The 14,839-nt window shown below is 36.9% G+C and overlaps 1 protein-coding gene across 2 annotated transcripts in view; it reads left to right on the top strand.

Annotated features, from left to right (window-relative positions):
- Positions 1-14,839, top strand: part of UBR1 (ubiquitin protein ligase E3 component n-recognin 1) — a 151,550-nt gene that overhangs the window by 79,159 nt on the left and 57,552 nt on the right. For both annotated transcript variants that reach the window (XM_053594091.1, XM_053594092.1), the window contains exons 26-32: positions 204-303; positions 1,184-1,293; positions 4,292-4,378; positions 7,012-7,193; positions 8,965-9,170; positions 10,739-10,832; positions 11,874-12,023. In XM_053594091.1, coding sequence (XP_053450066.1) covers positions 204-303; positions 1,184-1,293; positions 4,292-4,378; positions 7,012-7,193; positions 8,965-9,170; positions 10,739-10,832; positions 11,874-12,023 — 929 coding nt within the window. The remainder of the gene's footprint in view (positions 1-203; positions 304-1,183; positions 1,294-4,291; positions 4,379-7,011; positions 7,194-8,964; positions 9,171-10,738; positions 10,833-11,873; positions 12,024-14,839) is intronic.

The following is a 14,839-nucleotide window of genomic DNA, read 5'->3' as shown; positions in this document are numbered from 1 at the left end:
AAATTTTTCAAATTTTAAGCAAGGATGAACATTTTTCATAGGTGTATTCATCATTTCTCTTTCCAGGAACTGCTTATTTGTAACCTTCGTGTGTTTTTTGTCTATCAGGTTGCTTGTTTTTTTTGTTTGTATTTTTTTTTTTTTTTTTTTTTTTACCTGAAGAACCTTCATTTTAAAGATCTTCTCTTATTTTCCTCCTGCAGGCATTTCATATTCTGGCACTGGGTTTACTAGAAGAGAAGCAACAACTTCAAAAAGCTCCTGAAGAGGAAGTGACATTTGACTTTTACTATAAGGCTTCAAGTATGTTTATCACTTTCCGACACAGTTCTAGCTAATTACCAATATGTAGTTGAAAGTTTAGATCTTAATAAGAGTTTTTTTCTGTCAGTTTTTAAATATAGAAAACTCTGAAATTATTTAAGTCTCTTCTTAGCATTATTAGTTTTTTACTGGTATTTTTTTAATATACGAATATATCTTTTAAGACTTGAATGCAGTTTTTTTACTGTATTACTCACCGTTCCTCACTTTTTTTATTTTTTGGTTGCAGACATTGGTAGTTTTTTACTTTCTTTCATCATTTTAGTATTATCAAATATTTTCTGCTACATCAGCCGTAACATTCATACAACCCATCTGTGGAAGATATTAATGTTTTGGAATTTAAAATGATTATAGAAGTCTAAATGAAAACATTTTCATTTTGCATTGTTTTCAACTTAGAAAAAAAGAATAGATTTAAATTAGATTTTGATTAAGTGTTACCTGATTGAGATAGTTTTTTTCAAAACATACTCCAGTGACATAAATTATAAAATCAATAGGCAGGAAAAAAAATCTCATTTTTTATTCACATAGTATATTTTTAAGATCCCTGAAGACATAGTAAACCTGATTGGTTTATGGATATAACATCTCCCACTTGGACTTTTTTGGCAGTTTTGTTTCTTATTAAGCATTTTTCCTTAGTAGTTAAGCCAAATGGAGTAGAGGCCAAATGGGTCAGTAAGGTGTCATTAAGCTTTTGTTTAGCTGTGCCTGTGGAAGATACAACAGAGAGACATCAAGTAATTCACGTTTTCTTTTATATATATATATATTATGGTGCCAATTCCCCATGGATACCAAGGGATGACTGTATATTTTTATTCATGATGTATAATTTTGTGTTTTAAAAAAGGATTGGGAAGTTCAGCCATGAATACCCAGAATATACAAATGCTTTTGGAAAAACTCAAGGGAATTCCCCAGTTAGAAGGCCAGAAGGACATGATAACATGGATACTTCAGGTAAACTAGAACAGTAAATTGATTATGTCATTTGAACAGTCACATCCCAAAGGGAGTGGTCAGGAACTGACCCCACCAATGTTTTGTTTTGCGTATTTGTTTATGCAGGACAACAGAACACACAAAGACAAAACAGCAGGTCAGTCTCTGACAGCCTCTCCCCCCTTACAGAGGACTATAAGAATCCTATCTTGCCTCTGAAATTAATCACTATATTCTTTAATTGTAAAGTCATATGTTGTTGATGTTCATGATCACTCATTTTTTCATATTAGTAATTTTCTTTTTTCTGTTTTAATAGTTTTTTTAAAAATAAGATTTATTCATTTGTGTCATTATTTACTCAACACATACTTAATAGTGTCTACATACCATGGTCATTTCTAGACTCTGAACAAGACAGACAAGGTACTTGCTACCATGAAGCATATACCCTAGTTGAGGTTGCAGGCAATAAATAAAGTATCAGGGCAATTCAATAGATGAGTAGGTGTTTCCTTTGGGTAATTAGAGAAGGCCACTTTCAGAAGGTGACATTGGATCTGAGGCCTGAGTGACATAGAGTCAATCTTCTAAGAATCTACAAGAGGGAACAGCAGTACAAAGGCTCTAACATGGCCAGAAGGCCAGTATGATGTATGATGGGAACATACTGGGGGGAGAGAGAGATGTAGGCAGTGAGGTCAGAGGGGCAGCCAGGGGCCAGATAAAGTAGGACTTTAAAGGTCAGAGTGAAGAAAGTAGTGTATATTATTTTTGAGGACAACAAGAAACTAATGAAGGATTTGTTTTTGTGACAGTTAACTCTGTCACCCATGCTAGAGTGCCATGGTGTCAGCCTAGCTCACAGCAACCTCAAACTCCTGGGCTCAAATGATCCTCCTGCCTCATGCTCCTAAATAGGTAGGACTAGAGGCATGCCTTAATATTCAGCAAATTTTTCTATTTTTAGTAAAGAGGGGTCTCGCTCTTGCTCAGGCAGGTCCTGACTTCAAGTGACTCTCCTGCCTTGGCCTCCTAGAGTGCTAGGATAACAGGCATAAGCTGCTGCACCCAGCCAGATTTAAGTAACATAATCTGATGGGTATTTGTACCAGGTCATTTTGGCTGTTGTAGAGTAAGTGGATTAGAGGGAATAAGCATAAAAGCAGGGAAGCCTTTCGGAGACTACTACAGTAATCTTAGGAATAGGCATGACCTAGGCTAAGATGCAGATGTTGAGAAACTGGTCTGGTTAAGGTATATGTTGAAGGTAGAATCTATGGTATTTGCTGACAGAAACTTCTGGATTTGGAGCTTGAACTATTTGAGTGCCTTTAGGGAGGAAAAAGTGAATAAGGAGGGGAGAGAAAGGGTTGGAGTGTCACTTTAATGGAAAACCCTCCACATGGTAACATGAAGCAAGAATTATAGAGCTCATTATGTTTATTAAAATATTCTGATGTGTTCAGCTAGATGTTTTGGTATCAATTATTAATCTGTATACGGATTTGTATTTTATAAGAGGTCAGTCATTTTTACTACTTAATTAGAAACATTCCTTAAGCAAACTTGATGTAATAGGATATGCAACTGTAAGATAATGGTGTTATTTCTCTTTTTTTTTTTTTTTTTTTTGGCCGGGGCTGGGTTTGAACCCTCCACCTCCGGCATATGGGACCGGCACCCTACTCCTTGAGCCACAGGCGCCGCCCCTGTGTTATTTCTCTTGAAGTAGATTTCATGAATATTTAGTATTTGTATTTATCAATATAATTATTTTAAAATTCAAAGCAAACAAAAAAGGTAGGTCACTATTTCACTTTTATTAAGAAAGTTAATTGAGCTTTCATTTAGTCGTAAAGACATAGTGTTATAAATTAGAGATCTATTTCTGAAATTTCAGTTCCTATTAGAATACCAAAGCTTTTAACCAAAATATATGAAAAAAATATATATATGAAAAGCACAGTATGTACTTGTAAAGACATGAGCTCATTTACCCAGGTAAATGGGCTGGGTAATTACCCAGCATCGTCCTGTTGCTGAAACCTTGATATTTGTTGATAAGAATGATGGAGGTCTGTATAGGCTTTTATGGAAATATCTGCTAAGATAAATGATTAAGTAAAAAAAGGAGAATAGAAACAAAAAACAGGTACAAATATATCACTTATTCTGACAGACTTTTCCTAGATAGATACGCTGATAATCTTGGTTGTTGCTTTTAGAGAGAGGGGCTGAAATCAGGAAGAGGAGGATTTTACTTTCCATTTTGTATGTTTGTCTTTATGTATCTTAAGATTAAAAATGTTACTTAAAAAAAATTTTTTTTTTTTTTTTTTTTTTTGTGGTTTTTGGCCAGGGCTGGGTTTGAACCCGTCACCTCTGGCATATGGGGCTGGTGCCCTACCCCTTTGAGCCACAGGCACCACCCAAAAAAAAAATTTTTTTTTTTAATTAATTTTCCTAAAGACTCATGGTCGCTCACGCCTATAATTCTAGCACTCTGGGAGGCCAGGGTGGGTGGATTGCTTGAGCTTAGGAGTTCAAGACCAGCCTGAGCAAGAGTGAGACCCTGCCTCTAAAAATGGCTAGGCATTGTGGCAGGGACTTATAGTCCAGCTACTTGGGAGGCAAGCAAGAGGATCACTTGAGCCCAGGAGTTTGAGATTGCTATGAGCTATGACACCATGGCACTCTACTCAGGGCAAGAAAGTGAGACTCTGTCTCAGGAAAAAAATATACCATTTTCCTGGCAAGTCTCTCTAAAGCTAACAGAGGCATGCTCGTAGCTGCATACTGACCCCGCTGATTTGCTCCCATTGGTTACCCCCTCTGCTGAATTGCTCAACAAGCATGAGAGGTGTTTTTCAGAGGGTCACTTTTTATCCCCCAATATATTGAAGTACTTTAAGTCAAAGATTTTTGGAGATACAATGACAAAATCACATTAGTGAATTTTTCTGTTTCTGATAAGTCTAACCAAATCTTCTGACATTTTTCCTATTTTTCACAGATGTTTGACTCAGTGAAGCGGTTAAGAGAAAAATCTTGTTTAATTGTAGCAACTACTTCAGGATTGGATTCTATTAAGAATGATGAGGTAATAATACTGCAGTAATGATAATATTCATCTCTGTCTTTGAACTTTACAGGTATAAAGAAGCTAATGCTTTTTGTTAGGAAGAACCTGTTTATTATGAAGTATGTGGGATCTGTCCATCTTTCTTTTTTTTTTTTTTTTTTTTTGTAGAAACAGAGTCTCACTGTACCGCCCTCGGGTAGAGTTCCGTGGCATCACACGGCTCACAGCAACCTCCAACTCCTGGGCTTACGGGATTCTCTTGCCTCAGTCTCCCGAGCAGCTGGGACTACAGGCGCCCGCCACAACGCCCGGCTACATCTTTTTTTTTTTTTTTAATGCTTTCATACTGTAGGGATTGAATTTTGACAGATAATAATTCAGTATAGTTTTTGTATTTTACAAAAGCAAAAGAAATTGATGTATAGTGGAGCTGTTAGAAATACCACATTTTTTTGGCTGGGTGCGGTGGCTCACACCTAGAATCCTAGCACTGTGAGAGGCCAAGGCGAGTGGATTGCTTGAGCTCAGAAGTTCCAGACCAGCCTGAGCAAGAGCAAGAAGCCTGCCTCTACTAAAAATAGAAAAAATTAGCCTGGTATTGTGGTGGGTGCCTATAGTCCCAGCTACTTGGGAGGCTAAGGCAAGATGATCACTTGAGCCCAAGAGTTTGAGGTTGCCGTGAGCTATGATGGCATGGTATTCTACCCAGGATGACAGAGTGAGGCTCTGTCTCAGAAAAAATAAGAAAAGAAATGCCACATTTTATTAATCTTTAAAATATTTTAATGTCTGAAATTGGGGTATGTCTCATAGTGGCTCCTTATAATCACCAACATTCTTTAATTAGGGAAATATAATGGCGTAATGGTATTATCTTAGATTCAATTAAATGTAATATTTAAGTTATTTCTGTGAGATAGTAAATCAGGTTTTGATGATTCTAATATTGAGAATATTAGAATATTATTATATGGGGTTTTGTTTTTGGTTTCTTTTTTTTTTTAATTTATTTTTATTGTTAAATCATAGCTGTGTACATTAGTGCAATCAAGGGGTACAATGTGGGGGTTTCATATACAATCTGAAATATTCTCATCAAACTGTTCAACGTAGCCTTCATGGCATTTTCTTAGTTACCGTACGTAGGCATTTATTTGTATTCTGCATTTAGTAAGTTTCGCCTGTACCCATTAAGATGCACTGTGTTTTTGGTTTCTTTAAGAGACTTCTGCCACCCATCCTGGAATGCACTGGCATGATCATAGCTTAGTGTAACCTTGAATTACTGGGCTCAAGTAATCCTCCGGCCTCAGCCTCCCAAGTAGCTGGGACTTTTAAGTGTTTACCACCATGCCCATATTATTTATTTGTTTACCAAGAAAGTTAAGTAGAGACAGGATCTCCCTGTGTTGTCTAGGCTGGTTAAACTCTTGGCCCTAAGCAATTCTTTTTTCTTAGCCTCTCAAAGTGTTGGATTACTGGCGTGAGCTACTACCTCTGGCCTACTTTTGGTTATTAGCCATCCTTCCTAAAAGAAAAACCTATCGTACTTACATTCAAATAGAAAATAAACAAATACCAAATATATCTCTGTAATACTGTTAAAAGTTCTCAATCTTAGTGCATATAGAAGCAACTGGTAGACATCATCAAGCATCATCAAGTTGTGTTAGATTGATTAAATGTTAGTGATTAAATAATTGACAAATGATCTTAAAATTTTGTGTTTGTTTCTTTTTGTTTGTTTGTATGTTTTTGAGACAAAGAGTCTCACTTTGTCGCTCCTGGTAGAGTACAATGAAGTCATACCTCATAGCAACCTCAGACTCCAGGGCTCAAGTAATTCTCTTATCTCAGCTGCTCAAGTAGCTGGGACTACAGGCGCCCACCACAACACCCGGCTATTTTTATTAGAAACAGGGCCTTGCTCTGGCTCAGGCTGTTCTTGAACTCATGAGCTCAAGCAATCCATCCGCCTTCACCTCCCAGAGTGCTGGGATTACAGGTGTGAGCCATTGCACCTGGCCTCTATTTCTTATTGTATCTACCTTGAATATAAAAGATCGTTTATTAGGGGCGGCACCTGTGGCTCAGTCGGTAAGGTGCCGGCCCCCTATACTGAGGGTGGCGGGTTCAAACCCAGCCCCAGCAGAACTACAACAAAAAAATAGCCGGGTGTTGTGGCAGGCCCCTGTAGTCCCAGCTACTTGGGAGGCTGAGGCAAGAGAATCGCTTAAGCCCAGGAGTTGGAGGTTGCTGTGAGCTGTGCAATGCCACGGCACTCTACCTAGGGCCATAAAGTGAAACTCTGTCTCTACAAAAAAAAAAAAAAAAAAAAGATCGTTTATTGCAGTGGTTCTCAACCTTCCCAATGCCACAGCCCTTTAATACAGTTCCTGTGGGTCACAACCCACAGGTTAAGAACCGCTGGTTTACTGGATACTTACTTTTACATTAAACTATCAAAAATAACTAAAAGAACAATTAGTTGTATGATGTGATAGAACTTGGAATTTTGAAACATTAAGTTGAATCTACTTTAAGGGGTAATCAAGTCTTTCAGACTCTTAGGAAATTTTGCCAACTGAACAGTACATGTACATTTTTTAAATAATAAATCTTGCCTAATTTGGGGATTTCTTAATACCCAGATTACTCATGATAAAGAAAAAGCAGAACGGAAAAGAAAAGCTGAAGCTGCCAGGCTACATCGCCAGAAGATCATGGCTCAGATGTCTGCCTTACAGAAAAACTTCATTGAAACTCATAAACTCATGTATGACAATACATCAGAAATGCCTGGAAAAGAAGATTCCATTATGGAGGAAGAGAGGTAAAATAAAGTAAAACCAAAAATTAGTAACTCAGTTTTTGGAGGAAAAGTTAAACATTCACTTTAAATCATGCTACTCCAAAATATATTTTATAGTAACATAAATCAAACTATTTCTAAGCTAGGAATCTCAAAGTGAAAACTATGGTATTTATTGAATGTAATTTCATATTGCTAAATGGTTCAAGCGCACAATCAAGTTTCATTAAGAACCTTTATGCATAAAAAGATGGAACAGTTGAAACAACAAAAATAGAATGAACTCATTTTACTTTGTATGCATGAGTACTTTTATTTTTTATTTATTTTTTCCAGACAAAGTCTCACTCTGTTCCCCTCAGTAGAGTGCCGTGACGTTACATATCACAGCAACCTCAAACTCTTGGGCTTAAGCAATTCTCTCGCCTCAGCCTCCTAAGTAGCTGGGACTGCAGGCACCTGCTACAACGCCAGCTATTTTTTTGTTGCAGTTGTCATTGTCATTTAGCTGGCCCATGCTGGATTCGAACCCGCCCACCTCGGTGCATGTGACCAGCTCCATAACCACTGTGCTACGGGCAGCGATCCACTGCAGCTTACTTTTTTAACGTCTCATAAGTCTTTTCATATCAGTATATATATAGATCTTTAGTGTAGGTAATACATCATAGTCTTAGTGCTGTGCAGTCTTTCATGGTATGGATATACAGTATTTTATTTATCTGATTTTGCACATTTGGGCAGCTTTCAATTTTCCCTTAGCACAATTTGTAAGCACCTTTTTGTATGTGCCTTTTTATGCAATTGCGAAAGTACTTCTCAAGGTTGGAATCTAATAATTGAGAGGGGCTGGGTCAGAATTTTATTTTATTTATTATTATTTTATTTATTTATTTATTTTTGAGACAGTCTCACTATGTTCCCCTGGGTAGAATGCCATGTCGTCACAGCTCACAGCAACCTCAAACTCTCGGGCTTAAGCCTAGCTTCACAATCAGCACATTATAAATATTTGTATTATTTATATATTCTGTTGCTCACATCAGTAGATCCTAAGATTTGCCAAATCTCTAAAAGTTGATCCTGAAAATTGCCAAACCTTAACAAATCAGGGTTGGTCCTAGGATTTGCTGAATCATTAAGGTATGTACATTTTTTTAGTTTTAATAGCTACCAAAATAAAATAGAAACCTAAATGCCCAATGAGAGGGAATGAATAAAATTACTATGATACATAAATCAAGAGTACTAGGCAGCCATTTAAAAATGTTTCTGGAGAAATTTTTATGACATTAGAAAATGACAAAGTTATAAGTGAACAAAGAAGAATCCAAGTCTTTATATGTGCTATATAATGTGATCTTATTTATGTAAAGTATATTATAAATAGAAGGCAGACTAGAAGGAAATATGTAAGGTTACTAGTGATTGTCTCTAGGTTGCAGAAATATAATGCTAAATTTCTTCAATAAGCATGTTTTTTATATTCATAAAAAACTAATAACTAAGCTTGTTAGTACAGTAAATTAAATATTATGTATATATTCTATTTTATGATCTTCTTTTTTTTTTTTTTTTTAACTCTTAGCAGCACTTGTATTTTATAATAAGCACGTAACTGATAAAAGCCAGAAAGGTCAGAGGGGAAGTTTTTAAGTTAATATTGCTAAATTATCATTTTTTAAAGATTTTTATTTTTAAGGTTCTTGCTTATGGCTATTTAAAATATACCAAAATATAGAGACAAGTGACCAAAATGTGTGTCCTCATTTCTCATTGTTTCTTTTGGTAGCACCCCAGCAGTCAGTGACTACTCTAGAATTGCTTTGGGTCCTAAACGGGGTCCATCTGTTACTGAAAAGGAAGTGCTGACATGCATCCTCTGCCAAGAAGAACAAGAGGTGAAAATAGAAAATAATGCCATGGTCCTATCAGCCTGTGTCCAGAAATCTACTGCCTTAACCCAGCACAGGGGAAAGGCCATAGAACTCTCAGGGGGTATGTGTTGTTTAATAAATATTCTTTCGAGCATTTCTTTTCATACCTTATAATCAGAAAAAAATACTATTTGAAAGAAGTTTGGAAGTGAGGTTGTATTTAGTTTTATTTGTTCAGACTACAATTTACCCATATGCAAAATTACTTACAGGCTATGTTGGCTACTTTGTTTTTTTTGTTTTTTATTTTTTACTTTTTAATGTTAGCACTGGCCTCATTGCTCATTCTGTCTCGGTATTTGCCTGTCTATCTCTGTTTTGTTTTTCTTTCTTTTCTTTTTATTTTTTGTTTTGCTGATTCATTTGAAAATAGGTTACAGGCATGATGCCATCTCATCCCTAAATATTCCACATGGATTTTCTCAAACTAAGGATAATCAGTTAAATATCTACCATGCCATTATTATATTTAAGAAAGTAACAGTTCAGGACGGCGCCTGTGGCTCAGTCGGTAGGGCGCTGGCCCCATATACCGAGGGTGGCGGGTTCAAACCCAGCCCCGGCCAAACTGCAACCAAAAAATAGCCGGGCATTGTGGCGGGCGCCTGTAGTCCCAGTTACTCGGGAGGCTGAGGCAAGAGAATCGCTTAAGCCCAGGAGTTGGAGGTTGCTGTGAGCTGTGTGAGGCCACGGCACTCTACCAAGGGCCATAAAGTAAGACTCTGTCTCTACAAAAAAAAAAAAAAAGAAAGTAACAGTTCAGAAATATCATCTAATATAAAATTCATATTTCCCCATCTATTCTCAAAATGTCTTCCATAGGTAGACTTTTTTTTAAAGAGTTCAGGCTGTTTTGTATAAAGTCTCATATTGTAAATTTGTCTGATTGTTACCTCATGATTAGATTCATATTAAGCATTTTCTTGGCAAGAATGCTAATTCAGAAATATATTTCACTTATATCACATCAGGAGTTAGCTGCTTTATTTTTAAAGTACCTTTGGAAAAATAATAGTAAAGGCTGACATTTATTGGTTACTTAACATATCAGGCATTTGTTAAGTACTTTATGTATAATTACTTACTTACTTTATCCTCACAATAGCCCTATGGGTTAAATATCAATATTGGTTCCATTTTACTGATGAGGGAACTGAGGCACTGAGAAGTCAAGGAACTTGCCTGAGGTCAAGAGTTTTAAGTGATGAAACCAGAATTTTTAATCTGTAATCCATGCTTTTCCCCACTAGGTCAATTCCCCTAAAAATCCCTTAAATTATTATCCAGTCAAGTAAAATTACAAAAGTAAATTATGTTTGAAATACAGAAAGTCACTTAACAACCAAGATAACGTAGTTTAAGCCTAATGTTCAAAATTAAAATGTAAATCAGAGTTGTCATTAATCATTACTAATTTTAGAATCATATGTGGTAGTCTAGTTTATTCTTTTCTTTGTTTTATTACTATAAAGAATATCCTTCTGTAATGGTATTGTGACATTTTTCTTGGCCATTACTAAGACAGTTCATGATTAAACTGTGGACCTAATAACCTACCTCTCTCACCCATCCTTTATAACCTAGGAAGAGATACATACATTTCTCTTACTTTTTGTCTTCCTGTACTAGAAACCCTAGACCCACTTTTCGTGGATCCAGATTTGGCATATGGAACTTACACAGGAAGCTGTGGTCATGTAATGCATGCAGTGTGCTGGCAGAAGTAAGTTGTCCTTCTGACATGTTCTTGAAAGAGACTAGGAACATTGAAGTTCATTCAAGGCCACAAAAAGGCATGTTTTTTCATGTCTTCTTTCCTTATTTGATAATTGAAGCAGTTTTAATTACTAATTCTGTTTGCATGGTACTAATTATTTATCAGCCTTAGAAAGTGATGTGGAAAGTTATCAGCTTAATATTTCACTGTACTTTTCTGCTTGCTCTCCACAAATTAGTCACTCACTATCAGTGTTCATGTAAAAGGAGCAGTAATCTTTATAGAAATCTCATATTCTGCAAAACATACAGTGAAAACAATGAAAAGTACTGTTGAGATAGAATAGACAAGAGGTGTTAGTTCTATCTCTGAAAAATATAAAAATTTAGAAATGTAATTCCTGAGAAGTCTTTTATATAGAGTTTACCCATTTGACGTTAAATTAAAATTTACCCGTATAGGCACAGCACCCACAGTACGGTGGTTACGGCGCCAGCCACATACACTATGGTTAGCAGGTTTGAACCTGGCCTGGGCCAGCTAAACAACAATGACAATGGCAACAAAAAATAGCCGGGCATTGTGGCAGGCTACTTGGGAGGCTGAGGCAAGAGAATCACTTAAGCCCAAGAGTTGGAGGTTGCTATGAGCTATGATGCCACGGCACTCTACTGAGGGCAACATAGTGAGACTCTGTCTCCAAAAAAAAAAAAAAAGTGCCCCATATGATGTCCCTATCATAGCTCTCACTACTTCATTTGGTCATTGGAAACTGAGGGAAGTAGTGTCTACATTGTTGTTGAGGCAGAAGACAAGTCATCATTTAGTAAACTTATTTCAAATTGGTATCTGCCCTGATATATTTTCCAGTTTTCCCCCAAAAGAATAGGCAGACTATCTGTTCTATCAATGTGATTATAACTTGTGAATTTTGCCATATGGGTTCTAAAGGTGTTTATTGGTGCAAAAATCAGATTTTTTTTACTTGGATTAAAGCAAAAGTATGTATGTATTTCTAAAGGGGCCTGTGTCTTTGGAATTTTGCAGGTATTTTGAAGCTGTACAGCTGAGCTCTCAGCAGCGCATTCATGTTGACCTTTTTGACCTGGAGAGTGGAGAATATCTTTGCCCTCTTTGCAAGTCTCTGTGTAATACTGTGATCCCCATTATTCCTTTGCAACCTCAAAAGATAAACAGGTATATTTTAATTTAAATTGTAGTTTTTTTTTTTTTTTTGAGACATAGTTTCACTCTGTCACCCTGAGTAGAGTGCCATGGCATCATCATAACTCACAGCAACCTCAAACTCTTGGGCTTTCTTGAGGGTGAGCAATCCGCTTGCCTCAGCCTCTCGCGAAGCTGGAGTGTGCCCACCACTAAGCTTGGTAGTTTTTTTATTTTTAGTAGTGGCCAGGTCTTGTTCTTGCTCAGGCTGGATGGAGCAAGAACTCCTGAGTTCAAGCAGTCTGCCCACCTTGGCCTCCCAGAGTGCTAGGACCATAGGCGTGAGCCACTGCACCCATCCAAATTGTGGTTAATTTTGTAAAAGCTGTCTTTAGTTCTTTAATTTGTGCTTGTTTTTATTAGATTACTATTAAATAATTTATTTTTTAGTCTTTAAGAGAATTAATACGTTTTCATTTTGTAACTTGTATTATACTTTCAAAATATGATTAAAAGCTTAATATTTTGGTCTCTAAAAGAACTAGAACATTCGTTTGCTCAAATCTTTATATTGTGCATATATTTTAAATAGCTGTAAAGTAAATAGAACTCTTCTCTTTGTCTTAAGACTCAAATAAAGAGAAAAGATGCAGAAAGAATCATTTTTACTATATGGCCCTTTGCCACTGTCAGTTACCATTTGAAGTTTGGCACTGTAAATGTCATTTTATTATTATTGTTGTTGTTGTTATTGTTATTGTTATTATTGAGACAGAATTTCATTATGTCGCCCTGGATAGAGTGTCGTGGTGTCACAGCTCACAGCAACCTCAAACTCTTGGGCTTAAGCGATTCTCTTGCCTCAGCGTCCCAAGTAGCTGGGACTACAGGCACCCGCCACACACCCAGCTATTTTTTGTTGCAGTTGTCATTGTCGTTTAGCTGGCCCGAGCCGGGTTCGAATCTGCCACCCTTCGTGTATGTGGCTGGCGCCATAACCACTGTGCTACAGGCACTGAGCCTATTTTGTAAATTCTATTTTTCTGAAGATCCAGTACTACAGCTTTAGAGACATGGACAAAATATTAACTATAAAAGCAAATAAAATGGTAGATTTATTGTGTATCTTTGGATAGTGTTTGAGCATTCAGAGTTTTAAAATTTTTATATTTGGTCATCTATCAATGGAATTTAACAGCAAATTCATTGTTTTTAATGACAACCTGGACACTTATTTTTGTGTTTCTATATGTTCATTTTTCTACGTGGTAATAAGTGTTATTTATATTGCTATTATTTCAGTTTAAAACTCAATGAATTTGTAATGATAAACTAAGTTCTGCTAAAGAAAAAGGCTTTTAAAATAAAAACACCTTTAACATGTCTCCATAAGAGTTCAAAGGGGTTAAGTTTGGCAAGCATGGTCCATAAATAGTTGCTCCATCTCTACTATTCCATGTCATGGGGAAATCTAATTTGGAAATTGTTGTCTTCACCATATTGGAACAAGAAAGTTTTTTTGTTTTGATTTGGTTTGGTTTTTTGAGACAGGATCTCACTGTGTCTGCTGGTATGAAGTGTAATAGTATGATCAGAGCTTACTGTAACCTTGAAGTCCAGAGCTCAAATGAACCTTGCACTTCAGCCTCCAGCATAGCTGGACTATAGACACACCTTGTCACACTGGCCTATTTTTCTATTTTTTGTAGAGGCAGTGTCTCACTACGTTCCCTAGTCTGGTCTTAAACTCTTAGCCTCAAGTGTTCCTCCCACTTTGGCCTTCCAAAGTGTTGGGATTACAGGCATGAACCACTGCTTCTGCCCTCAAGCTAGTATTTTTAAAGAAAAGTGGTTGGCTAGGCATAGTGCTGCTCGCCTCTCTGGAAGAAGAGAATTGTAACCACTGGCAACATCAAAAGCAAAGACCCAAAGTTAGGAACCTAGTCAACTTGTTCAAGGCACGCAAGAAGGCAGGTAGACTAGAATGGAACAAGCAAAGACAAGACCACAAGAGGACTTAGGAACTGAAATTAGAAATTCAAATTTTTAGGCTACACCAAATGGCACTGGAGGCTTGGGTCTCAAAACCAGTCTAAGCAACAGAGTGAGACCTCCATCTCCACAGAAAAAGAAAGAGAGAGAGAGAGAAAAGGAAAGAAAAAGAAAAGAAAAGAAAGTTCAACCTGGCATGGTGATACATACCTATAATCACAGCCACTTTGGAGGCTGAGATAGGAAGATCCCTTGAACCCAGAAGTTTGAGGCTTCAATGAGCTATGATGCTGTTCCTGCACTCTAGCCTGGGCAACAAAGTGGGACCTCTCTCAAGAAAGTTATAATTTTTATTTTATGTGTGATGAGAAACCACTGGAGTATTTTGAACAAGGGAGTGATATGGTCCAATACATTTTAGAAGATCCTTCTAGCTGCTGTATGATGAATTCATACTTAGTGAAACACAAGAGTAGAAGTAAGACTATTCCTTATTGAGGTTGAATCCAGGGGAGGGATGATGTAACTTGGACTAAGATAGTAGTGTTGTAGTGTTAGAGGTAGAAAAAAGTGATCAGTTTGATATATATTTAAAAGATAAAACCTGTAAGACTAGCTAGTACATTAGAATGTTGGGTGTGAGGCAATCAGAGATGTCCGTCAGAGAGCAAATGGAATGGTGATTCCATTTAGTGACAATTACTTCCGGGTGATGAATGATGTCTTATTCCTTGTATTTTTTTTTTTTCTTTTCTTCCTTGTTGAGACAGAGTCTCAATTGTCCAGGCTGGTCTTATATTCCTTGCCACTAGCAATCCTCCTGCCTCCATGTCTCAAAAGTGCTGGGGTTACAGGCA

This window comes from Nycticebus coucang, chromosome 6, assembly GCF_027406575.1.
Source record: "Nycticebus coucang isolate mNycCou1 chromosome 6, mNycCou1.pri, whole genome shotgun sequence".
NCBI lineage: Eukaryota > Metazoa > Chordata > Mammalia > Primates > Lorisidae > Nycticebus > Nycticebus coucang.
The sequence above is the reverse complement of the archived record's forward strand: the minus strand, read 5'-3'. Positions and strand labels throughout refer to the sequence as shown.